At 45.0% G+C, this 27,383-nt stretch overlaps 1 protein-coding gene across 6 annotated transcripts in view; it reads right to left on the reverse strand.

The window, feature by feature from the left end:
• NVL (nuclear VCP like) overlaps nt 1-27,383 on the reverse strand; it is a 97,123-nt gene that overhangs the window by 35,173 nt on the left and 34,567 nt on the right. For 4 of the 6 annotated variants that reach the window (XM_032838706.1, XM_032838703.1, XM_032838702.1 and 1 more), the window contains 3 exons: nt 23,294-23,356; nt 17,626-17,745; nt 14,325-14,424 (listed from right to left, as the gene is read on the reverse strand). In XM_032838706.1, coding sequence (XP_032694597.1) covers nt 14,325-14,424; nt 17,626-17,745; nt 23,294-23,356 — 283 coding nt within the window. Of the gene's footprint in view, nt 1-9,526; nt 9,607-14,324; nt 14,425-17,625; nt 17,746-23,293; nt 23,357-27,383 lie in introns of all 6 variants that reach the window. The other 2 variants (XM_032838705.1, XM_032838704.1) reach the window with 2 other exon arrangements.

A 27,383-nucleotide genomic window follows, 5' to 3' on the forward strand; every position in this document is an offset into this window, starting at 1 on the left:
CACGTGGTCCAGCAATCCCACTCCTGGGTATCTACCCCACAGAAATTTTAATATATGTCCACACAAAAATTTGTACCTGGATGTCTACAGCAGTATTATCACAAGCCCCCACATGGAAACAACCTAAATGTCTACTGACTGGCGAATGAATCAAATGTCATATACCCACACAAGGGACCATCATCCGGCAAGAGGGACGAAGTATTGCTACGTGCTAGCTATGGTCTACAATAGGGGATGCTAGGTAAAGGCAGGTGGACTTGACAGGCCCATCACATAAGTGAGCCAGGACAGGGAAGCCTACATAGGCAGAAGTGCTGGAGGTGGGGGAAGGATGGCGAGTAATGGCCAACGACAGACTGCTTTTTAGGGTGATAGAAATGTTCTAAAATCAGATGGTTAGGATGGCCGCAGGAGTCTATAAATATACTCAATACCACTGACTCTTGTAAAGTTATCTGAATCTGGTAAAGTTAATGCTACGTCACCTCTCAATCAAGCAGATTTCCTTACAAACTGGATCCATCCTCAGGCTAATGAGCCGTGAGTAATGTGTTGAGTGAAAATTATTACAAGGTGGGTCAGCCTTCATGAAAGAAAAGTAGGTCTCTTCTTACAATTCACTAAACAAATACTTCCTGGGTTCTCTCATGTACCAGGTTCCTGGGACGCAGCGAAGTGAGGCTGGGGCCTAAGTCATCTTTAAAAGGGAAGTACTGGGGCACCTGGGTGGCTCAGTGGGTTAAGCCTCTGCCTTCAGCTCAGGTCATGATCTCAGGGTGCTGGGATCAAGCCCCGCATCAGGGTCTCTGCTCAGCAGGGAGCCTGCTTCCCCCTCTCTTTGCCTGCCTCTCTGCCTCCTTATGATCTCTCTCTCTCTGTGTCAAAAAAAAATAAAAAAAAATATATATATAAAGTACTGTGCCAAAGGGCAAGACACACAGGTCCGACCATGGCCCCAAGGCACCGCCATGACCCAAGGCCGGATAGGTAAGGAAACAAGGCAGTTGGAACTCAAAGTGGCTGAATACCCTATGAGGTGAAGTGAATCTCTTCCAGGTAAGCCGTCCCCCTGGCACCCAAGAGTTACGAAGGGCTTACAGCAGATGGGGACCCTCAACTAGAAGCTTTCTGTCAAAATGTGAAACTTCAGACCTAATTCTTGTCCAGAAACTTACCCACCATAAAGGACCTGTTTCTTCACCTGAGCTGTACACCGGGGGCAGAAACTTTCTGGACTGTGTGTGGCTACAGTAGGACACAGATCCCTGCCGAGCGGAAGAATGAGTAATAAGCCAGCAGGACTCTTCGGGTCGCACGCGTCTGTGTGCCAGGCACCCGCGTTTCTAACCGGCCAGACCGGGGATGAAGTGGGGACAGACCGTCCCTCGGAGCCAGTATGGAAGAAGGAGGTGAGTCGGGACACCTGTGGTCTAGCTGTACTCTGTGGGGACAGCATGGGAAGCGGGGTATCTCCGGGGCAGGGTGTGGACTCTGGAGGACCACACAACACAGGAGAGCTGTGGCCGGGCCACAGGGCAACCACAGGTGGGAGGGTGACACAGCAATCTTTCACTTAATTTCTAAAAACCAGTAGCTCAAAAAGTAGGGGAAAAATTAAGACAGAAATAGAAACTAGGAAAAAAGAAGACATTTCAAAGTCCAATCCAGCGTGCTTGGGTGGCTCAGTGGGTTAAAGCCTCTGCCTTCGGCTCAGGTCATGATCCCAGGGTCCTGGGATTGAGCCTCGCATCGGGCTCTCTGCTCAGCAGGGAACCTGCTTCCTCCTCTCTGCCTGCCTCTCTGACTGCTTGTGATCTCTGTCTGTCAAATAAATAAATACAATCTTAAAAAAAAAAAAAATAAAAGTCCAATCCAGAGGGTTAAGACTCACCAAGTGCTAAGCATACACACGAAACAAATTAACAAAATGTCATATACGGCATGCCTGGCTGGCTGAAATGGTAAAATGTGCAACTCTTGACCTCTAGGTTGAGTTTCAGCCCTACACTGGGTGTAGAGAGCACTTAAAAATAAGATTTTTTTTTTAAATGTCACATAAAAAGGATCAGTATGACACAAAACTTTTAAGAGAAAAAAAAGCAAGGCCTATAAATCATGAAAAAATTTTTTTCAACTCAAAATCCTGTACTCAGCCAGGCTACCAATCAGTAATGAGGAGGGAACAGAGATACCCTCAAGTATACCAAACTCAAAAAGCCCAGACTGCAGCCAGAGCAGAGAATGCTTTGGAAACAAAAGCAAAATAAATCATGGACACAAATAATATTGACCACTGTCTGCGTATCTGATGAAAAATAGAAACAAAACAAAGCAAGAGAAAACGAGAGTTTCTACATCTAAGAATGAGAAGGTTATGTGAAAACAGAACTCTGATCGCAGTGTAACTCCTGGGTCCACGCAGAGAAATAGGTACACTATCCTGGTAATGTAAACACCGACTGCTGATGTGACCAAAAGTTGTGGAGAAACGGTATTATCATGTGGGGACGACGGGGTGGCAGTGACGGTGGCTGCATGTGGAGCAACAGTGAATATAACAAATTTTCATGTGTCTGAGAAAGTAGTGACAGCAGCATATGAAACTGATAAGAAACAGCAATATGAGCATATTATTTGAAAATATGGAAAAAAAAATACAAAAGAAACAGCTCATAGACTTTACCAGCGGTTGCCTCTGGGCAGGGACAGAGAGGGTAATTTTATCTTTTGCTTTTCAGTGTCATTTGAATTTTAATAGCTACCTCCCCATCTGGGTTTCTCTTTTCATGCCAGGCAGTGTCAGAGAAGGCCCAGTAGAGAGCTGACACTTCCACCTCTGCTTTCCCTGGGTTCCTGGAGGTTGTGGGGAAGAGTACGAGGTGCCCCTACCCAGGCTGAGGGGATGTTAATGGAGGCCCAGCAGGAACAACGCATCTCCCCACCCAGTGAGTGTGAACGGAGGTAGAGCAAGGAGCCTGGGATTCCTGTCTCAGCCCATGGCCAAGAAGCGACTTCCCCTTCCCCTGCACAGTCAGAGAAGGCCTCAAAGGAGAAAATGTAAGTTAATACTCAACATTTCAAAACACTCAAATGTCCAGAACACAACTGAAAATTACTTGTTGAAACAAGATGCAGAAAAAGTCTCAACTTTAATGAGAAAAGAAACACAGAAGGTGGACCACTGACATGACCCAGGTGTTGGAGTCAGTCACCTGACAAGGGTTTTATTACAGCCACAATAAAAGTACTTACAGGAAAATCATGAACAGGCTTGAAACAAAAAAAAAAAAAAAAAAAAAAAAAAAAAAAAAGAAGTCTCAGCAAAGAAAGAGAAGACGTAAAGAAGTAAACAATATTTTCAATGGCAAAACTAAGCAAACAAAAGGAAAACCTCACTGGACAGGCTCACCAGAACCATGGAGACAACAGAGAGAATCAGTGAACCTGAAGAATAGAAATTACCAAATCTGAACAACACAGAGAAAACAGAGGAAGGAAAGAACCAGCAACAAAGCCTCAGGGCCCTATGGGACTATAACAAAAGATCTAACATGTGTGTCACAGGAGTCCCAGGAGGAAAAGAGAAAGAGCTAAAAAAAAGTATTTGAGGGGCACCTGGGTGGGCTCAGTCTTGGTTTTAGCATAGGTTGTGATCTCAGGGTCATGGCATTGAGCCCCGCATCAGACTCTGCACTGGGCATGGAGCCTACTTGGATTCTCTCTCCCTCTGTCTCCAATAAATAACTAAAATATTTAAAAAACAGAAATAAAAAGTTAAAAGCAGAGAACAGTGACACCACCCTCCCTGTGCAGTCAGGACATTCAAAGGAGAGTTAGTCTATGTTCGGAAATCACAAGCGCTGGCAGGACGTGGCACAATTTTCAGGTACTGGCAGAGAGAACTGTCAACCCAGAACTGCCTATCTAGCATAGACAGACTTCAAGAAAGAAACTGAAATCAAGACATTCACAGGTAAGTGAAAACAAAGAAAATTTGCTACAAGCTGAACATACCTAAAAGAATAGCTCAAGGAAGTTCCTAAAACAAAAAGGAAATGATAGAAAAAAATTAGAAACACCAGAAAAGAAAAACTATGGGAAGAGTAAAAATGTATACTAAATATAAATGCTCTAAATACACCAATTAAAAGGCAGAAATTGGCAGAGTGGATTTAAAAAAGGACCTTGGGGTGCCTGGGTGGCTCAGTGGGTTAAAGCCTCTGCCTTCACCTCAGGTCATGATCCCAGGGTCCTGGGATCGAGCCCCACATCGGGCTCTCTGCTCCACGGGGAGCCTGCTTCCTCCTCTCTCTCCGCCTTCCTCTCTGACTACTTGTGATCTTTGTCTGTCAAATAAATAAAATCTTAAAAAAAAAATAAAAAGGACCCTATCTGCTGTTTATAAGGAACTCACTTCACATGTAATGACATCAATAGGGTGACAGTAAATGGATAGAAAAGATATACCATGGAAACATCAATCAAAAGAAATCAGAAATGGCTCTATTAATAGCAGATAAAATACACTTCAAAAGAAACCTGTCAGGGGACTGAGAATGACTTAATGTAATGACAGAACATACAGATCAGCCCACCAAAAGACAGTTCTAAATGAATATGCACAACAGAACCGCAAAGATGTGCAGCCAACAGGACTGAGAGGAGCATCAAAACACCCACAATTACAAGTTAGGCACTTTATGGTAAGGATGTTTCTTTCTTTAAAGATTTTATCTTTAAGTAAACTCTACACCCAGTGTGGGGATCAAACTCACAACTCTGAGAGCCAGAGTCACATGTTCCACCAACTGAGCCAGACAGTTGTCCCTGTTTCATTTTTAAAGAAGCTGCCAGACTGTCTTTCAGATGGCTGTACCATTTTGCGTTCCTGCCATCAACAAGTGAGAGCTCCTGTTGCTCCATATTGTCACAATTTAGTGTTGTCTGTGTTTGGATTTCAGCCATCCCAGTAGATGTACAATGGTATCTCTGTTTTAATTTTTTTTAAATTTTTAAGATTTTATTTATTTATTTGACAGAGAGAGATCACAAGGCAGGCAGAGAGAGAGAGAGAGGAGGAAGCAGGCTCCCTGCTGAGCAGAGAGCCCGATGTGGGGCTCGATCCCAGGACCCCGAGATCATGACCTGAGCCAAAGGCAGAGGCTTAACTCACTGAGCCACCCAGGCACCCATATCTCTATTGTCTTAATTTGCATTTCCCTAATAACATATGATGCTCTTGAACATTTTTTCATGTCTTTATCTGCCATCTGTACATCTTCTCTGGTAAGGAGTCTGCTTAGATCTTTACATCTGTTTGTTTTCTCATTATTGAGTTTTTAAGAGTTCTTTGTGTATTTTGGATATCAGCCTTAGTCAATTTAGGTTCTTACAACAAAATATCACACATTGGGTGGCATGATACACAACAGAAATTTGTTTCTCACAGGTCTGGAAGCTGAAGTCTGAGGTCAGGGTGTCCCCGTGACTGGGTTCCATGAAGAGCCCTCTTATGGGCTGCAGCCTATGCCATCTTCTCATTGTGTCCCTTTTATAAGGGTGCTAATCCCCCTGATGAAGGCCCAGCCACAGACCTCATTACCAAAGGCCCACCTTCTATATCCTGACATCTAGGGTAAAGATTTCCACATAATAAATTTGGGGTAGGGACACGACATTCAGTCCACCACACAGTCCTTTATCAGGTATGTGTTCCACAAATATTTTCTTCCAGTTTGTGTCTTGTCTTTTTATTCTCTCTCTTTTTTTAAATTTTATTTATTTATTTGACAGAGAGAGAGAGATCACAAGTAGGCAGAGAGGCAGGCAGAGAGAGGGGAGGAAGCAGGCTCCCTGCTAAGCAGAGAGCCCAATGCGGGGCTTGGTCCCAAGACCCTGAGATCATGACCTGAGCCAAAGGCAGAGGCTTAACCCACTGAGCCACTCAGGCACCCCTCTTTTTATCCTCTTAACCATGTCTTTCTCTTTTTTTTTTTTAATTTTATTTATTTTACAGACAGAGATCACAAGTAGGCAGAGAGGCAGGCAGAGAGAGAGGAAGGGAAGCAGGCTCCTTGCTGAGCAGAGAGCCCAATATGGGGCTTGATCCCAGGACCCTGGGATCATGACCTGAGCCGAAGGCAGAGGCTTTATCCCACTCAGCCACCCGGGTGCACCATCGTTTTTTTTTGTTGTTGTTTGTTTAAAAAGATTTTGTTTTTATTTATCTGACAGAGAGAGAGAGATCACAAGTAGGCAGAGAGGCAGGCAGAGAGAGGAGGAAAAGCAGGCTCCCTGCCGAGCAGAGAGCCCGATGCAGGCCTCTATCCCAGGGCACTGAGACCATGACCTGAGCCAAAGGCAGAGGCTTAACCCACTGAGCCACCGAAGCACCCTAACCATGTCTTTCATAGAAGAAAAGTTTCTCACCATAATGAAGTTCAACATATCAATGTTTCTCCTTCACAGATTGTGCTTTGGGTGTTGTATCTAAAAGTTATCACCAAACCCAAGTTCAACTGAAATTTCTCCTGCTCTCTTCTAGTTTTATTGTTTTGTACTGTACATCTGGGTATATGGTCTATTTCGAGATAATTTTTGTGAAAGGCGTAAGATCTGTGTCTTGAGTCATTTTTTGCATGTAAGGACCCAGTTGTTCCAGTGCCATTTCTTGAGAAGATTATCCTTTCTCCATTCAATTGCTTTTGCTCATTTATCAAAAACCAGTGGACTATATTTGTGTCGGTCTACTTCTGGCTTCTGCTCTGTTCTACTGAATTCCCTCTTTTTTTCTTTCACCAATACCACACTGTCTGGTTCACTGTAATTTTATACTAAGTCTTGAAGTTGGGTAGTGTCAGTCCTCCAACTTTGTTCTTCTCCTTCAATACTGTGTTGGCCATCCTGGGCTTTTTGCCTGTCCATACAAACTCTAGAATGTTTATCCACAAAATAACCTGCTGATTGTGAGCAGGGTTGATTTGAATCTATAGATCAAGTTGGAAAGACTGACAGTCTTGACAGTATTCAGTTTTCCTATTTATGAACACCTCTCCATTTATTTATATATTCTCTGATTTCTCTCATTAGAGTTTTATACTTTTTCCTCATACAGATTTTTAAAAAAATATTTTTATTTATTTATTCAACAAACAGAGATCACAAGTAGGCAGAGAGGCAGGCAGAGAGAGAGGAAGGGAAGCAGGCTTCCTGCTGAGCAGAGAGCCTGATGCAGGGCTCCATCCCAGGACCCTGGGATCACGACCTGAGCAGAAGGTAGAGGCTTTAACCCACTGAGCCATCCAGGCGCCCCATTTTTCTTTTTTTTAAGATTTTTATTTATTTATTTGACAGCTAGAGATCACAAGTAGGCAGAGAGGCAGGCAGAGAGAGAGGAAGGGAAGCAGGCTCCCTGCCGAGCAGAGAGCCTGAAGATTTTTTTTAAAGATTTTATTTACTTATTTGGCAGAGAGAGAGAGATCATGAGAACAGGAACACAAGTGGGGGAGTGAGAGAGGGAAAAGCAGCCCTCCTGCCGAGCTGGGAGTCTGAGGCTGGGCTCGATCTCAGGACCCTGGGATCATGACCTTAGACAAAACCAAGAGTCAGAGGCTTAGCCAACTGGGCCACCCAGAAGCCCCTCCTCATATAGATCTTGTACATATTTTGTACGATTTACACCTAGACCTACTTACCTTCCTTCCTTCCAGCGGTAATGTAAATGGTATTGTGTGTCATTTTAAGGAAAGATTTATTCATTTTTATTTGAGAGGGAGAGAGAGAGAACATGAGCAGGGGAGGAGCAGAGGAAAAGAGAAGCAGACTCCCCACTGAGCATGGAGCCCCATGTGGGGCTCAATCTCAGGAACCTGAGAATCCTGACTTGAGCCGAAACCAAGAGTCAGATGCTTACCTGCCTGAGACACCCAGGCACGCCAATGGTATTGTGTTTTTAACTTCAAATTCCAATTGTCCATTGCTGTTTTGCACAAAGGTGCAAAACTGATTCAATGCAGGAACAACAGTCTTCAAAAATGATGGAGGAACTGGATAGTCATAGGGGAAAAAATACACCTAGACTTAAGTTTCCTACCTCAAATAAAAGTTAACTAAAAATAGATTACAGATTTTAAGTTGTAAAAACATAAGACTACAAAACTTTTAGAAGAAAACACTGAAGAAAATTTTGGACACATGAGACCGAAAAAGGTTCTTAAAAATGCTTCCCAAATCAGAATATATAAAGGTAAATATTAATATACTGAAGGGGTGCCTGACTGGCTCAGTCTTCTGAACATGCAACTCTTGATCTTGGGGTCATAGTTCAACCATCACCTGGGGTGTAGAGATTAGGAAATAAATAAAAACTTAAAAAAATACACGGAGTCTCTTCAATTAAGAGGATGAAAGGATAAGCTGCAGAATGAGAAAAAATACTGCAAATCACTTATCTGACAAAGACTCGTATCTACAATATATAAAGAACTCTCAAAACTCAAAAGTTTAAAAAAGAAGAAAAGTGTAGTCTAGGAGCACCTGGCTGGCTCAATCAGTGGAGTAGGACTCCTGGTCTCAGGGTTCTAAGTTTGAGACCCACACTGGCTGTAGAGATTATTTTAAAAATAAAATCTTGAAAAAATACAAACCAATTTTAGAAAATGGGCGTAAGATACAAGAGATACTTCAATAAAGAATATACAGGATGGTAAGTAAACACACAAAAAGATGTTCTAATGGCTGATGAGCCATTAGAGAAATACAAATTACAAATTACAACCATGATGAGATACCACTATACATCCCTTAGGATAAAATATAGTGACAACACAAAATACTGGAAGGAAGCAAACCAACTGGATTTCTCATGCCATTACAGAGATGTCACATGGTACAGTCACTCTGGAAGAAGGTTTGACAAGCCCTTTAAAAAAGTGAACATTGGGGCACCTGGGTGGTTCAGTCCTTAAGCGTCTGCCTTTAACTCAGGTCATGATCCTGGGATCATGGGATCGAGCGCCGCACCTGACACTCCGCTTGGCGGGGAGCCTGCTTCTCCCTCTCCCTCTGCCTGCTGCTCCCCCTGCTTGTTCTCACTATCAGATAAATTAAAAAAAAATCTTTAAAAAAATAAATAAAAAACTGAACATATACTTCCCATATGATCCAGCCACTCTGCTCCTAAACATTTATTCCTGAGAAATCAAACCTTAGGTCCACTCAAGAACCTATTCACACAGAGGTTCATGGTATGTGTAACAGAGTGGAAAAACCACAATGTTGCCCTGGAAGAGAAAGGTCAAACCAACTGTGCCCTCCCCGACTCAGCACTAAAAAGGAGCAAACTGCGGAGCCATACTTGTATCTGAACCCACCTCAAAGGCATTATGCGAGGTGCACACAGCTAACCTAAAAAGCCACATTTCTATGATCACTTTTATAGTAAACTCTTGATGTGACACATGTAAGTAAGAGAGCAGGCTGGTGGTGGTGTGGAGTTATGGGAAGACACAGAGGCGGGTGTTACCATTTAGGGCAGCGCAAGGGGGATCTCGGAGCTGATGGCGTAGTTCCCATGTTGACCGCTGTGGTCACTACAGGAATCTACTGCACAGAAACATATACACATTATTATACAGATGTCTGTTTCCTGGTTTTGACCTGGCACATGCTGCTAGCTACATAAAATGTAACAATTAAGATAAACTGGGTACATGGAACCCCTGTGCACTCTTTTTATAATTTCCTGTGAACTTATAAATGCTTCCAAATACAAAATAAAAAAACCAAGAGTAGTACCATAGTTTATAAAAATAGAACTAGGAAAGAAAATGAGATGGTACCACTTCCTCACTCAAAGCCCCCCAAGGCCCCCCATCTCAGCAAAGCACACGAGCCCCTTCCACGGCCTCCAAGGCCCTGCACTCTCCTCCAGGCCCATTCGTCTCACTGCAGGTACCCCGCCTTCCAGCACGTTCTGCAACATGGCACACATGCCGACCTGGGCCTTCACACTGACTGCCTGCCCTCTACCTGGAGCGCTCTGCACAGACTCTGCATGTCTCATCCCTCATGTCCTTTGGGTCACTGTGAAAGGGGATGTCAGCCGCCCCCATCTGGACTGCAGTCTGTACTTTCTAACCAATTAGCTCTTCTTTCCAGCTTGTCTTTTTTAATTTTTTTCCAGCTTATCTCTTAACTCAGGCAAAAAACCCAGCAGGCAGAGCATCTCCTGGCGGGATCTGACACTACCCCCTCAAGCAATAAGGTCTGCCCCGCCCCCAGGGAGACCCCACCCAGGACTGACCCCAAGAGAAGCCTGACCTCCACTGCCCACCAGCACCCACCCACCAACCTTTGCCCCACACCTATCATCTGCAAACCTGGAGGTATTTGCAGCACTTTGGAGACCGTCTTAGATGCTAGTCCACTGTCTTCCCGGTGTTGGCATCACTGAAATGAGCTCCCTTCCTGTTTTACCACCATCTGTGCCTCTGCCTTTGGTCATGTGACTGGTGAGCTGCTTGAACATGGTCTGTCTGTGATCCCCGGAACCAGGTGCTCTCGCTCCCCTGCGCCCCAGCTACACGTGTTCACAGACCACTTTGGAAGAAGCCTTCCCGGACCACGGTATCTAAATTAGCATTCTCCCTCCAACTGCCCGTCATCCTCTACCCTCCCATCCTGGTTGTCTATCATTTACTCCAGGTGCCCCAGCTTCAGATCAGGATAGATACAACTTTTCTGAATTGCTAGTCTTTACACAGTAAAAACCCAAGAAATACTTTATGAATGAAACAGTGAATCTGCTGAGAAATTAAAGAGCAGGACACTGATTGATGGATCTTCAGCACTAGATGGAAAGAGGGAGCTACAATGTGCTCGATGAAAAATAACGGGACAGAAACGTATGTCTGTAGAGTTCAAGTGACCCCGGTTGTTCACATTCTCCCTCTGCTGCTCTTGTATCTGAGTCTCCCTGTCACCCTCCCAGGATCCATACAGCCTTCAGGATCCATGGCGGCTTCCACCCTCCTCTCTTGGGACCCAGTGGTCACTCGGGAATGAGGACCCCAGGGGAAGCCACATGGAGGCCCAGAAAGAGGACAATGAGTGGAGGAGGGGAGACAGAGATGCCAGAGCACGGCCAGGGAAGGGGATCCTCTGGCCCAGCCTCGCCAGCTGATGGTGTGTGGATCACAGAGAAACCTCCCAGACAAGCTCTTCCTGAATCCCTGACCCACAAAATTGTGGACAAAGCAAGAACGGCAATTTTCAGCCACTAAGTATTATAGTAATTTCTCACGTGGCAAAGGTCATCAGGCAAGAAGAGATTTCTGAAAGCTGGGGAGAAAGCAAGTCATAAACAATCAAACATTGTCACAGGACAGCACACAAGGGAACAGAACTGCCACAGGCAGGCAAACAGGTGAAAGATCTAGAACAACTACTGGATTTCTGTAGGCACCAAGGCAGTGGGATCTACTCTGGGGATAGAAATACAGAGGAGGGCAGAGTGAGGAAAACAATGTCAGGGATGCTGGAGGGGACAAAATGCAGGCACCGCCTTCCTGTCATTCTTACCGTAACTGGCTAAACTCAGCACAGACAGCTCTACTCAGTCCTGGGTTTTACAACTAAGAATTTGGAGAATTGTCAAGAATTCAGAGGTACTAGAGATCAAGAAACACGACCCAGATTAAAGGAAATGCTCCTGCACCATTTGGAAGGAGAGGATTCGAGTAAAACCCAAGGACACTGAGGACCTGCTATTCCCTAGGCTATAGATTAAGCTAAAGTGTTTACAGTAACCAAACATGAAAACAGCGAGGGCCAAGCTGAAGACAGAGTGGGTTATCACAGACCAGAGTGTCTTCTGGAAATCTGTATCTACTTAGAAAGGGTAGGCTGTGATTCTGTGCAAATCTGAGAGAGTTTCCAGGTTTCTTCCAGGACTGCTGGGAGTGTGTGACCTCATGACCGCTCCACACAGTCACCCAAAGTGCTCTTGGCAATGATGAAAGTCACCAAGCAGCTACTTGCCACACCCCCTGGGAGACAGGCTGGTGGCATCATATAACATGTGCGACAGTCCTGCCAAGTAGGTATTGCTCTCCTCATCTCCCAGACGAAGCATGAAGGATGAAGGAAGGTGTGCCAAGGCTGATGTATGATGAATACATGTGCTCTTCCTTCCTGTCAGAAAACTTCAGCTCCCCAAAAACTCCTGAGGGATGGGAGTCTTCGTTACACTGAGAGGAACCAAGGTTGGCCCCAAGTTAATGCCAGGATGGGCCAGGTAGCAAAAAGCCCAGCCCTGCGATTAGAGTGGTGGGATCTGGAGCCAGACCTCTGCAGAGAAGGGGCAGCGTGACTATGTAATAAAACCCCCCAGGGGCACCTGGGTGGCTCAGTGTGTTAAGCCGCTGCCTTTGCTCGGGTCATGATCCCAGGGTCTTGGGATCGAGCCCCACATCAGGCTCTCTGCTCAGCTGGGAGCCTGCTTCCCCCCTCTCTCTGCCTGCCTCTCTGTCTACTATGTGATCTTTGTCTGTCAATTAAATAAAATCTTAAAAAAAAAACACCAAACTTATAAAAAACAAACAAAAAAAAAATTAAAAAATAACCCCCCCCCCCGAAACTCTCTCTGGAAGCAAAGCTCAGGATAGCTTCCCAGCTGATGAGCACACTGGGGCCAGGAGGGGGCCGTGAGGTAGGTGATCCTCTAACCCAGCTCCATGGGAAGAGGGCACCAAGGGTCTGCACTGCCCCTGGACATGGCCCAATGTTTTCCTTTACAGCAACCTGCAACTTCTGACCCTCGAACAATGCAGGGTCAGGGGTGCTGACTACCCACCTCGCCCCTGCCTCTAAAGTCTGAGTGTAACCTTCGATTGCCCCAAAACCTACTAGTAGTTACTGCTGACTAGAGGCTGTGCCAATAACATCAAGTCAATCAGCACACATTTTGAATGCTCTCTGTATGATGTCACAAATTCTTTTAATAAAGTAGAGAAAATATTAAGCAAATCATTAGGAAGAGAAAATGTGGGGACACCTGGGTGGCTCAGCTGTTAAGCATCTGCCTTAGGCTCAGGTCATGATCCCAGGGTTCTGGGATCAAGCCCCACATTGGGCTCCCTGCTCAGCGGGAAGCCGCTTCTCCCTCTTCCACTCCCCCTGCTTACATTCCCTCTCTCACTGTGTCTCTGTCAAATAAAAAAATGAAATCTTTAAAAAAAATTTTTTTTAAAGGAAGAGAAAATGCGTTTACAGGACTGCACTGTGTTCATCAAGAAAAACCTGTATACAAGGAGACCCACATCATTCAAACCCACGCTGTTTAAGGGCCAAGTGTATGGTGCTTTCCTGCATTCCATCTGTTGTTCAACTGCAGCTGGTCATAAGTGTGGGTGTCCCAGAGACACCACTTGCGCAGACGTGGGAAGCAGGGGACATGGGGACTCACAGGATCTGCCAGCTGTGTGTGGTCGGCGACAGAGCTGAACCAGTCACCCCGCGGCAATCAGACTGCCTGGGGCTGGAACGGAACAGCAAGAGACGAAGCCGTAGCCAGGACTCAAGCCCCCGTACAATCAGACTCCAAAGACAGCACTGGACTCTCATCAGAGTATAGACCTTAACATCTGTCAATTTTCCATCTGAAAATGGAGTGGTATATAATTCAGGAAGGTTTCACCTTCCAAAGGAACTTACAAGACCTGAAAGAACAATTTCATCAGCTGGACTGTTGGCCAACACGGTTACGCCCGGATGGATGCCGGGGCCACTATGGCAGCCAGAAGCTCACATGACAGCAGAGGACGGAACGACAGGAAGAGAATTCGGGACCCACAGTGAGCACCTGAAGCACATCTGAAATGTGGAGCCTTTTCTAAACCCATCGTGGCTCTGAAGCTTACAAACAACTTGAAGTACGAGTTAAATGCAGATACAGGGACATGAAGCTGGTATAAACCTTTGAAAACCCATCCTCCACCTTCAGATACAGTGAAAGGACTCTGGTTCTTTTTCCTGCGAGCTTGACAGAAACTACAGGACATCAATGCTGATAATACTTGTATGATCACGAGCGTACAATCTGAGTTTTCTGCCAACCATCTGAGCATCAACACAGAGAAAAACCTCATTAAATCTAGCCAGTAATGCTATGTTTTTTTACTCCAGCTTACAAGGAAGCTTCCTAAGGTTTTATTTCAACTGATGAGCCAAAAAGCGATTTCCTAAACTTAATCTTCCATTATTAGGCTGTATATAAATCCCATGGTTTTCCAATGCTGAGAGTTCTGAGAGCGTCTCCTCACCTGGCCGGTTGGTGGCCGCCAGAATGAAAACCTGCTGCCGGGCTTCCAGACCGTCCATCTCGGTAAGTAGCTGATTCACCACCCGGACACTTGCTCCCGTCTAAAAATAAATAAATACAGCTCCATCAGTTCCCGATAAAAAGAAAAACACATCACCATGTTTTTGCACATGAAATGGGGTATTTGCAAACTTGAATGAAAGCTTTGGTCAAGAGGTAACAGTAATCACTTTCTGAGAGGTGCTGTGCAAAACACATTCCCATCAGGAACTCCCCCAAGTCCTGTTATCCCCTGTTCCAGAAGGAGGAAGCTGAGGCTCAGAGAGGCGACCTGTCCAGGCCTCTCAGCTAAACACAGGCAAGCCTGACCGACCCGAGTCTCCTGCCTCCGAGTTATTCAAAGACCTGCTGGCTGCAATGGATTTCCTGTGGGTCATGTATACGCTCAGCGCAAAGGGATCCCCTAGGATGTGAGATGCTCCAGATCCTTGGGCTGGGGCATGGAGGCTTTTCCTCTTTTCCTGAAAGCCAACAGTACAAAGCAGATCTACTCCGGGGCAACATCCAAGAGAAAGATCTGGGGAGGTGGTGGACAGAGGGTTGACTCACTTGGACACAGAAATGTACTAAATGCACAATGGAGATGAGAAAAGGGGTGTCTGTTCACGCATCTGTGTGTGTTTCTCTGTGTGCATCTGTGCGTGTCTGTGTTTCTATGTGTCTGTATGTCTGTGTGTCTGCGTATCTGTGCATGCATTTGTGTCTGTGTCTGTGTCTGTGTCTCTCTGTGTGTCTGTGCGTCTGTCATGACTGCCCTTCTTCAATACAAAGTCCACGGGCAGAGGTGGTCATGAGTTTACAGGCGGATTTCTCCAGAAAGTAGTTGGTGCACATTACCACCCCTGGGAGACACAACAACAACATCTCAGAGGATGAAGATAATTATAATCCAGATGCAAAACAGTCCAGCTTCACGGATTAACAATAAACCCTGTCCCATCTCAACAAGACGAAAGTCTCAGAATCTGCAGGAATAGGATGACAGGTTTTACTATATTAAAATTATAACCTTGTACATAATAAGCAAATTAAAGGTAAGTAAAGAGACTGGGGAGAAAAGCACCAACACACATAACTGGACAATGGACTCATTTCTGGAGCACATAAAAACTCCTATAAATCAGAACAAAATTTTAAGAGCAAAAAGGTCAACATATCTAATCAGGCAAATTATAGAAGATGAAATACACATTCACTGAAGACAATCATCTTACTGACAAGCGTGGACATGACTACTAAGATTTAATATCATGTTTTGCCAAAGAAAATTGACAAAAATTGTTTAGATGGGTGTTACCCATTGCTGACAAAGGCACAGGAGATGGTTATTTTCACAAAGTGTTGGCGGGTACGTGTAACTAGCAGTTTTTGTGAAGGATAATTCAGTGTTAGCTTTCAGAACATAATACACACACATCTACGCTGAGATCCCACTTCTGAAACTCCCCCATGTGCACAGAAATATGTGATGATAATGTTACTTCAGTTCTGTTTGTAAGAGAAACAACTGGAAACAGTGTGATTTAAAAAATACTTATTTCCAGACTGTGGAATATTTATGCAATCGTTAAAAAATTAGGTTATTAAGTACATGGGAAAATGGTCAAGATGAATGGCCATGTTTGTGTAAAAAAACAAGTCTAGGGGCGCCTGGGTGGCTCAGTGGGTTAAAGCCTCTGCCTTCGGCTCAGGTCATGATCTCAGGGTCCTGGGATCAAGCCCCACATCAGGCTCTCTGCTCAGCAGGGAACCTGCCTCCCTTCTCTCTGCCTGCCTCTCTGCCTACTTGTGACCTCTCTATTTCTGTCAAATAAGTAAATAAAATCTTAAAAAAAAAAAAAAGTCTAAGTCATACATGTTTTTAAGTTTACAGAGAAAGTTTTAGAATGACAAATACCACACAAGAAAGGGTTGGTAGCAGTAACCTCCAAGGAGAGTAACAGGGAGAAAAATGAGAAGACTATCTCTTAGCACTTGTATTTATTTGAATTTTCTCACAAGTACATGTTCATGTATAACCTGTATAATAACAGAATACATTCAAATGTAACATATTTTCAGAATCCCCCTCATTTGAAGATGTCAAAAAAACAGAACACGTGTACTGGAACATGGAAACGTGTGTTCATACACACCCAAGAGAGCAAGAGAAGCCAGATGTCAGGAGCGAGGTTCCCGGGCTACAGACCTCCCCGAGGCAGGCGGCAGAGTGGATGCATCTCGGTGAACCCCCGCAAATTAGATTCCCAGCCAATGACAGACAGCTGAAAACCCATGGAAGGGGCTCCTGACAAATGAAGGGCGTATGTGGAGCCACAGAAGAATTAAAAAGGAGTCAGACCCAGAGTGTACCATGCCCCAACCAGTAGGACAGAAAGGGCAGTGCTTTGCTCTGGATCCCACATGGGATTTAGAATGTCACAGCAGGCAGGGCAACCCCTGGCCACCCACGTCGCCATCAGAGACAAGACTGTGGAAGGATTTTCTGGGACTCTTGGATGAGGAAACAATCTCCCTATGACATGAATCACTCAGACATTAGTCAAGTTTTGTTCTTGGACCTCTGGAAGGTTTCTGGAGTTTGTGAGCAAAGTGAGTTATTTAGTAACTGTTTTTACAACCTTAGGGGCATGCACAGAACAACTATCTGAAGATAACTGAACAACTATCTAAAGATAAATCACAAAGGAAATAAAATCACCTGCTTAGTCATCGTGCCAGGAATGTCCTTATCAGATAGTCTCCACTACCTGTTTCAGACTGTCTGTTGCTTACAAGAGGCTTCGCTCTGCTGGGGACTTTAAGACAAGCATCCCTATGACAAGAGCACTTCCAGGCACTCACTGTACTGAAATTCCTACCAACCGTGAATCAGCCCGGGGATGCAGGGGGAGTCTGAGGTAGACAAGGAGCAGGGCTGAGTCAAAGCTCAGCCCTATTTCAATGGAATCTTAAATTATACTTTCTCCTGTCTCCAGAACCCATTTGCCTGAAGAGAGTCACCATCATGAGGGGGGCTCTTGGAAGCTACATCATTCCCGTTCCCAACCACTTGCCTGCCTGAACCAGACCAGTTTAAGCAAAATCATGTAGAGACAAAAATGGACACAGACACCAAGAAAAACCAACTGTCACCCCGGGGGCCTTCACTTTGAATTACTAGGTTTCTTCACTGCAAGAATCTTAGTGTTCTTAGGGAGTGACTGTCAAAACTCACAAAAGGTTTAGGGCTTTACACCTACCTCCCGGTCTGACCTCCGAGGGCACAGGGCGTCTACTTCATCAAAGAAGATGACACAGGGAGCGGAGCTCCTGGCTCGCTGGAACACCTGGCGGACGGCACGCTCGCTCTCACCGACGTACTGACACAGCAGAAACAACACAGAGACCAGTCAACTTTGGGGTTGGGGCCAAATCATGGTAAAACTAGTTCTAAATGGTGGTTAGATATCAGAGTCCAAAAAGCATGAGGTGGGAATCACATGCAACTGTGGATAGGTACCCATTTCTGATGCATAAAAATAGCCAATATGTGGGTCAACTTAAAAAAACTAGCTTTTGTCCATGTTTACAAATTTCCTCATTTGCAAAACAAAGGCAAAGTGAGTGTGATGTCTCCAGGTCACAATTAATCCCGTAATTCTGTTGTATTTTAGAACGGATCTCCTAGGATCTCCTAAACTTCATAGCGTAGGATACCCAGCCGTAACTCTCCCGAATTCAGCAGGGTTCTAACTGCCATCTGCTGCTCTGCCGTGTTCCCCACACAGTCATGTTGCTGATGGGAGAGCTATATCGTCACATGGCTTCAGAGATGGCTAGGTGAGCCAGCGAGGCCTCCAACGGCTTTGTGGGACATACAGTATGTTAAAGTCTAAATGAGGGGTGCCTGACTGGCTCCTTCGGAGAAGTGTGCGACTCTCAATTTTTGAGCCATGAGTTCAAGCCCCACATTGGGTGTAGAGATGACTTAAAGAAATAAAAACTTAAAAAAGAAATCTAAATCAAGGGGTGCCTGGGTGGCTTAGTTGTTGAGCGTCTGCCTTCAGCTCGGGTCATGACCCCAGAGCCCCACATCAGGCTCCCTGCTTGGCGAGCCCTCTCCTACTCCCCCTGCTTGTGTTCCCTCTCTCTGTCAAATAAGTAAATAAAATCTTAAAAAAAAATCTAAATCAAAATATAAAATAATAAGATCAGTCAAGAAATACAGGCTTCTCCCTCTCCTACTCCCCCTGCTTGTGTTGCCTCTCTGTCAAATAAGTAAATAAAATCTTAAAAAAAAAAATCTAGGGGTGCCTGGCTGGCTCAGTGGGTTAAGCCTCACCTTCAGCTCAGGTCATGATCCAGAGTCCTGGGATCAAGCCCCACTTTGGGCTCTCTGCTCAGCAGGGAGCCTGCTTCCCTCTCTCTCTCTGCCTGCCTCTCTGCCTACTTGTGATCTCTGTCAAATAAATAAATAAAATCTTTAAAAAAATTCTTTAAAAAAACTAAATCAAAATAAAAAAGATCAGTCGAGGAATACAGCAATTCACAAGCAGCTATTACGTTAGGGCTAATCCATACAGAAAGTCACATGTGAGAATACAATGTCACTGCTGGAGAAGCATTAGAAATTCTTCTTGTAAAATTTCGAACTGATTGACTAAGAAGAGCAGGTTTTGGGGCACCTGGGTGGCTTAGTCGTTAGGCATCTGCCTTCAGCTCGAGTCATGATCCCAGGGTCCTGAGATGGAGCCCTACATTGGGCTCTCTGCTCAGCAGGGAGCCTGCTTCCTCCTCTCTCTCTCTGCCTGCCTCTCTGCTATTTGTGATCTCTCTCTGTCAGATAAATAAATAAATAAATAAATAAATAATTTTTTAAGAATAAATAAATAAAATTAAATAAAAAGAAGGAAAAGTAGGTTTTTCATAATACAATGCCTAAAACAATCTGAAAACCGTATCACGCAGGCGCACGGTACATCAAACCGTGATGAAGGTGTAAGGCTCCTATGAGCAGAACTGTCCTTCCCTCACGGCTGCCCTGTCCTTTCTTGGTACTTCTGCTCATTGTGCTCTTCCCGCCTGCCCTGTCTCACAGCCTGCCACCAGTTCTCCCAACTGTCTGCCGATTCCTCTAACTCATAGTGTCTCTAGTAATGTGACCTGCAGCTCATCCACCTTCACCGCCTCATGGTGGATGTCCTTGGAAAGCCTGCGTCACTTTCACATTCGCCTCGATCATCACACCCTGAGCCCTGTACAAATACAGTGGACTGGTTCGGGGTCCTAAAGAATCTAAATTTTCCAACCTTGAAAATCTGGCTTTTGCAAACACAATTACTGAAAATATTTGCCCTAAAGTCACTAATGATCTTCTAGTTGCCAAACCCAAGGTCCTACCTACTTCCAGTTCCTGGTACTCGGTCTGGTTATACCAACGAGGTTAAAGTTAGCCTCCCCCCGGTTTTTAGGCTTAAAAAGTCCTGGGCATCCTCCCCTTCAAGAGACCAGCCTGCTTTGCCAGTTTTTCCTTCCTTGCCCCAGTGCCACCAGGGGCCCCGGTGAATGCACCCCCCTCCGCCGGCAGACCTGGCCCATTCCCAAGGTTTCAGGGGCCACCCCAAATCTCAGAGCTCCAGACTGATATCTGCATATCTGCTGGATGTCTCCAGACCCCTTGTTCCTGAAATTCCCCAGAGCAAATGCATTTTCCAACCCCAAAAAGTCGATCTTCAACAGACCACCTCATCTCTGCCCATCACTCCATACTCTGCCACAGACCTCTTCCTACACCTCTCCCTAGAGAACAAGTCAGATCACAGTGAGATGACCTTTTGCACTCCTCAGAGCTGACCCCGCCGGTGCTGCTGAGGACGTGGGGACTCCCTTCACAGCCAGGGGAGGTGTAACTCAGCAACAACCGCCTTGGGAAAAAAGCAGGCAAAACTTTCTATTTTTGAAAGTGCACACACTCTAGAAGAGACAGCAATTCTCCTCTGAGTACATACCCTTGGGACAAACAGCTCCCAAATGTATTAAAGGATATGTGTATATAATGTTTAATCTAAACATCCATCACTGATTTTTTAAAAGTGTGGTTATATTCAATCAGTGGAATACCACACATAAGACTAATGAACTCGAAGTAAACATATCAACAAAAATAATATCTGTGATAGAATGATTTAGACGATATATTTATTTGGTCACTAAGATATATCTAATCTTCACCCATAGTTTCTGAGAAACGTCAGAACTACAAAAGTGAAAGGATGTCTTGCTCATCAAGGTGAATTTGGACCCCACCTGAGGGCAAGGCTGGCTGCCAGGAGGACAGGGTGGTCAGAGGGATGGAATTTTCAGTCCTCCTCACCCCCACATCCCCATACAGGACAGGGCTGGAGAATGAATCAGCCAATGGTCAGTGACTCTGCCGATTCCTTGCTGATGGGAGAGCTGTATCGTCACATGGCTTCAGAGATGGCTAGGTGAGCCAGCGAGGCCTCCAACGGCTTTGTGGGACATACAGCATGTTAAAGTCTAAATCAGGGGTGCCTGACTGGATCCTCCTTAGTTATTCTCTAAATATCATCTATCTGGCAAGTGTTCACATTTCTAATTATCCCCTAAACATTCCTGAAACATTTACARTAATACTGAGTATTGCTGAGGSCTAAGTACATATAGAATAAATGTAGAAATTACACAGGATAAATGAACACCAAATTTAAGATTATGGCAAATTCTATGGGAGAGAAAACAGGGTCATGGTTAGGGAAGGTCTGGAGGGGGCTTCAAGCACTGTGGTTTTGTGTGTTTTTTTAAAGTTGGGTGACAAAGGGGCACCTGGGTGGCTCAGTGGGTTAAGCCTCTGCCTTTGGCTCAGGTCATGATCTCAGGATCCTGGGATCGAGCCCCGCATTGGGCTCTCTGCTCAGCGGGGAGCCTGCTCCCACCCCCCTCTCTCTGCCTGCCTCTCTGCCTACTTTGTGATCTCTCCCTCTCTGTCAAATAAATAAATAAAATCTTAAAAAAAAAAAAAAAGTTGGGTGACAAATACAAGAAGGATTCATTCCATTACTCTCCATAACTTCTTCTGTGCTTGGGATGCTTTCTAATAAAGTTAACACAACAACACACGCTGACTTTATAGCCTCTGTTGGGTCTCTGCGATTCTGGAGAGGAAAAACCAGCTCTAGCAAGGTAGGACAGCCCTTCACTGTCCTTTCTTTTCCAGTCTCATCCCTGATCAATCCTCTCCCTCCAAGGTTCATTTCTAACACCTCTGCCAGGACGCCGAAATGAAGCATAAGGGAAGTAAAGACGTATATAGAAAGCCCACAGGAAACACTTAAATATGAATCCTTACTTTAGGAGCAAGGTATCACATACAATAGGAAACACATAAAATGGGATAAATGTTAAAAGCCTTTTAATTTTTTTTAAAGTTTTTAAATCATCTCTACACCCAACGTGGGGCTCAAACTCATAAGCCCAAGATCAAGAGTCACATGCTCCACCGACTGAGCCGGCAGACACCCCAAAAGGCCTTTTAAAGATTTTATTTATTTATTTATTTGTCAGAGAGAAAGGAACGAGAGCGAGCACAGGCAGACAGAGTGGCAGGCAGAGGCAGAGGGAGAAGCAGGCTCCCTGCCAAGCAGGGAGTCCAATGTGGGACTCGATCCCAGGTCGCTGGAATCATGACCTGAGCTGAAGGCAGTTGCCCAACCAACTGAGCCACCCAGGCATCCCCCAAAAGGCCTTTTAAAATAAACACTACTACTTTCACTTCTTCGTTGAATACATGACAGAATAGCATTTTTACTTCTCACGGGGATGAAGAGATAATAAGGTATTCAAACTCTCTTAAATTTGAGACACTATATAAACTGCTAAATACGGAAAGAAGTTACTATATACTATGGTAATATTTTTCTCCTTAGTACTTTTATTTATTAAAACTGAAGTCATTTGGGGGTGCTGGGGTGGCTCCATCGATTGAGCGTCTAACTCTTGATCTTGGCTCAGGTCATGATCTTATGGTCATGAGTTCAAGCCTCGTGTTAGGCTCCATGCTGGGTGTGGAGCCTACTTTAAAGAAAAAAACCACCTCAGTCATTTGAGCCACAGGACACTAGAGCAAGGCAAGCAGACCAGGAGTCACGTAACCAAGACTCAAATCTCAGCTCTCCTCCCTCAGCCCTTGGACTTTGGCCAAGGTGCACGCTGCCTGAAGACTTCAGTTTCCTTGTTTGGACATCAGGAATCAGAGGAAACAGTAAGTCATCACTCAAAGGGTTGCTGAAGAAGAATACAGCTGACCCTTGAACAATGCACAGGGTTAGGGGCACCGACCCCCCCCCCCACTTCTGTCGAAATCCATGTGTAACTTTTGACTCCCCCAAAACTTAACCACCAATAGCCTGTTGACTTTTAGAAGCCTACCAGTCGACAACATAAACAGTCGACTGACACCTACTTTGTATGTTCTGTGTATCACAAGCTGACTTCTTACAATACAGTTACTAGCATCAGAGAAGAAAATATGATGAGGACAATACATGGCGAGGACCGTATTTGCTGAGAAGTCTCTGCATGTTTACGTGGGCCTGCGCAGCTCACACCCAGGCTGCTTGAGGGACGACTGTGTGTGTACAGTGTGTGATGAACACTCAGCAAGGAGCACACCCTTTGAATGTTATTTCCATTTTGCAGGTGGGAACATGGAGGCTCCGAGCTGATGAGACTTAACTGGGAGAGCAGCTACACATATTCGGTACCATAGAGCAAAGCTAACATCATGCCCACAGCGGAGATTTTACCCAAATGCCACGTCCATCCCCAGGACTGAGGACACGCCAGCCTGTGACTGGAGGGGCCCCGAGTCTCCCAACCTATACTCACAGCTGACGCCACACAACTTACCATGTTGAGCAATTCAGGTCCCTTGACCGATATAAAGTTCAGTCCGGACTCATTTGCAACAGCCTAGGGAGAGGAAACCAAAGGACACAAGTCAGAAAAGTACAGCAGAAAGTGACAGCAATTCGTGACAGAGCAGGGGCTTTTACAGCTTATGCTGTTTCCCTTCTCTCACAGCCATTTTTTCCTTAATAGATGCAGCTCACATATGGGAAAAGGAGAAATGGGTTAAAAAAAAAAAAATCAAGGAATGTTCACCTAAAACTTTCTAAGAATCACTTAGACTGCAAGTTAGATGGAGACGACAGGAACATCTATGTCAGTGTTCTGTTTCTGTAAACTTGCTCACACATGTATATCTGCACACTCGTAGCCCCAGCCTGGAATCCCAGTAAGACCGTAACCTCCTCATCCAAGCACGTTGTTGCCCAGTGAAAGCAATCATTAGCTCATGACCCCAAATTCAAAAACATCAGTATCAGCCCTGGCCAAAGGCCAGTGTTTCCTGGTTATTTTTAATAACGATTAAACCGCATGGCTCAAAGCCAAAGAGAAGCATGAAGGAGACACATGTGGTTATACGTGTGGCAGAATCCAACAGCCTTCACCTGAAGGTCACCTGAATGCAGAGGTCACCTGAACCCTGAGCAAATCACCCAGAGCTTCACAAGGACCAGGGAAGGGATCTCCCTCCTCTCCTCTCCTCAGAGCCTGACGTTGGAGTTCCAGATCTAGACCCAACAGACTGCTCAGCATCTCCCTCCTGATTGGACACACATTTCAAATCCATCATTGACAGAGCAGAACGTGTGGATCTGTCCAACTCCCTCTACACCCTACACTTCCAACTCCAAAAGTTTTTAGCCCCAAACCCGGGGGCCCCCCCTTGACCCTCTGTCTTGTGACATCATCCAATCTGCCTGCAAGTTCTGTCAGCTCTGATGCCAAAATGCAGGAGTCCACCGCTCTCTGCTTCTCCACCACATACCCCCTCACGCAGACCACCGTATCTCCTGTCTGGATATCCAAACAGAAACCAAACCCAAAAGACTGACCAGTTTCATCGCCCTCTTGCTTTCCTCCCACCCATTCTCACAGTGCCCCCAGCACGTCAGTCATATCATTTCCCTAGGATTCGCATTCATCTTTGAGTACAGTGTGAAACATTAACCACAGCTCACAAGCCTTTAGTCTGGCACAGGACAGCTTCTCCACAGTCCAGACACTGGCTTTCTCTGGATCTCGAACTCACCAAGCCCTTCCCCATGTCAGGGATTCTGCCACTACTGTTCCCTCTGCCTGGAGGAGCCTTCCCCTTCTGTCCCTGCTGCCTCACATGGCCAGCTGGTCCCTCAGAACACTGCCAACTGAGAGCATCCCCAAACATCACTACCTCAGCCACCTCCTAGCCAATGTATCAGCACATCTGCTGATTTCCAGTCTAACCTTGCTGCATCTCCAGTGTTACTGTATTACCGTTTCCTGCCTGTCTCCCCAGACAGACAGTAAATGCCACCACAGGAAGTGCCTGGTTCGCCTCCAACAGGGGCGGGCACAGAGTAAGGAAGTGGCCAAGTAGGTGCCCAACACACGAACGCACGCATGCTCTTCCTCGGAGGGAGCACTTGGTCTCTGTCCCAGCTTTCATTCAACATGACACAAACAGGAGAGCCAGGGAGCACATATAACGAGGGCTGATGCCCCTGCATCAGCTTTTCAGCTTCCACCTGACAGACTACTAAAATTTAACCACAAACACCCCCAAGAGTTCCTGAAGTTGTTGGCAATCTTGTCTCCTAGGGGAAGCACAGTGAGCACAGTTTACTTTTTCTTCACAGCCTGAGCCTCCTGCACATGGTCAGGAGCTGTCTGCTTCAGGCCAGAGCTCCAGGCGCTTGTTAATCTCACTCCTCTCTCTGCAGTTTCCTCATCAGCCATCAATGTGCAAGGTGTTGGCTTTGGCAATCCTATGCCTTGACCTTGTGCTACTCACATACTTTCTATGTGTCAGTGTTCAGAAAAATGGTATTATCTTATTGTGACTGTGAGTAAACAAAACAACCAAGATTAGCCCAAATCTTCATTTATGGTCCAGACTAAGGTGCCAGGTTCTGACTTATAAGTAGTTCCACAACTTTCCTACAGTAACATTTCCTTCTGCCATTCAAGGACATTTTCTACCATTTCAAATTTTCGGGCATGTACCTCCCAGAGCATCTAAAGAAAGTGGTGAACCCTCTCCCAGGAAAAAGTACACAGCTGCACAAATACCACCTGCATTCACAGACCCAGTGAGCCTGAAGGCCACCCACGGCGTCCTTGGTCAGATTCCCCCTCACCAGGGGCTGGTGCCAGAATGTGGGTGCACAGACAGGTACCAAGTTGTTGGCAGTTGGGGGAGGTAGGAATACGGAGAAGAGGAAAATTCGGTCTATGGATTTCAAATAACCCACACTGTCTCCTTTCTGCCAAGGAAGAGCTACTCAAAGGCAAATGTAAGTAAGTAAACAAACACGGCAAGGCATCCAAGCCCAGGACCTGCATCTGCCTGACTCACAGGCAGGCCCTTCTTTCCTGCTCTGTCCTTTTAGAACCAATGCCCAGGAAACTGCTCCCCCCCCCGCCCCCCCGCGGTGCCCTCCAGCCAGGGCCTGGAAGAGTGCAGGAAACACGGAGCAAGGAAATGTAGTCGTATCAGCAACAGTAAATTTGGAAAACTTCACGTGTGCTATTTGATATATGGATTATTTGGTATTTACTGTTGCTAGTGGATATTTACGGAGCAGTCACAAATTGGCTGCTGTGGCACCTACTAAAAGTGCTATTAGTTTTCATTTCCTGTTTATAAGTAATTTGAATAATTTAAAAAGCTGATGAGGGCTAAGTAAAAGATGAAACATTATACAGACATTAAAAATGACAGCCCACATAACTTACAGATAAGGAAGAGGGGTCTAATATGCATGACTCCACAGGAAAAAAAAAGACACAGACTGAGAAATTTGCCCACATAAATATGAAAAAAAAAAAAACATAAAAAACCATTTTAATATATGAAGAATGATTATAGAACCACACACATGTCAATGGAAAAACAGGCAAAGGATATGAACAGTTTCATTAAGAAAAATAGCCAATAAATACATAGTTTGATAAGCCCACTGGTAATTTTTAAAATGTGAATTAGAAAGTATACGATACCATTTTTGCCTCCCCAACCATCAGACATTGAAAGCCTCATTGGTTCTTGCTAACTTGGGGTGTGCGGGACAACACCCACGCTGGCAGGGTAGAATCTGCACAAAGCGTCTTGAAGGCACTTTGGTGATGGAGCAGATGTAATCTGGTAATGGTTCACTCTGATCAAGTGGTAATGGGTTAAAAGTTTTAGAAACATGCATTCCTTTTATTGAAAAATTATTTAGGAATGCATTCTAATAAAACGATCCGTTAAGATACAAAAAATCTAAGTACGGGACTATTAGACATAGTGTTGTTTCAATGGGGCATCATTTCTGTAAGTTACAGAGTATCTTCATGACAGGATACTAGACAGATGTTAAAATACTGAGGCGTATATATGTTGACATGTTCAAGACATACTGCCATGCTGGGAAAGCATCATTAAAAACCTTATACTTGTCAAAACACGTGCAAAGTTATGCACACATATCATTGGGACGTGCATGTATGGAGAATGTCTGGAAGGACTGAACACAGAATGAACCAGTTAGCCGCCGTGAGAGGATTCTAAGTAGTGTGACCCCTTTGGCTTCTGTATATTTTCTATTGCAAGGAAAGGGTTTTTTCAAAATAACAATTATAAGAAACACAGAATAAAATACTTATAAAGAACTACACGAAAGCAGGAAACAAGGTCAGCTACAAACCACAGCTACGTGACAGTGCTCACTAAAAAGCCAGAATAACAGAAAATATGGTAAACTGCTGTTAAAATTGACGGGGTGATGGCTGATGTAAAAATCTTTTTCTTGTGCAAATTCCCAATGATGTATTTTTTTGTAATTAAAATAAAAGTGGGAAACCTTCCCGAAGAAACGGCCAGTCTTGCTAGAAAGAGTCTGTAACAGAG

The sequence above is a fragment of the Lontra canadensis genome, unplaced genomic scaffold, assembly GCF_010015895.1.
Source record: "Lontra canadensis isolate GAN:19392208 unplaced genomic scaffold, GSC_riverotter_1.0 scaffold106, whole genome shotgun sequence".
NCBI lineage: Eukaryota > Metazoa > Chordata > Mammalia > Carnivora > Mustelidae > Lontra > Lontra canadensis.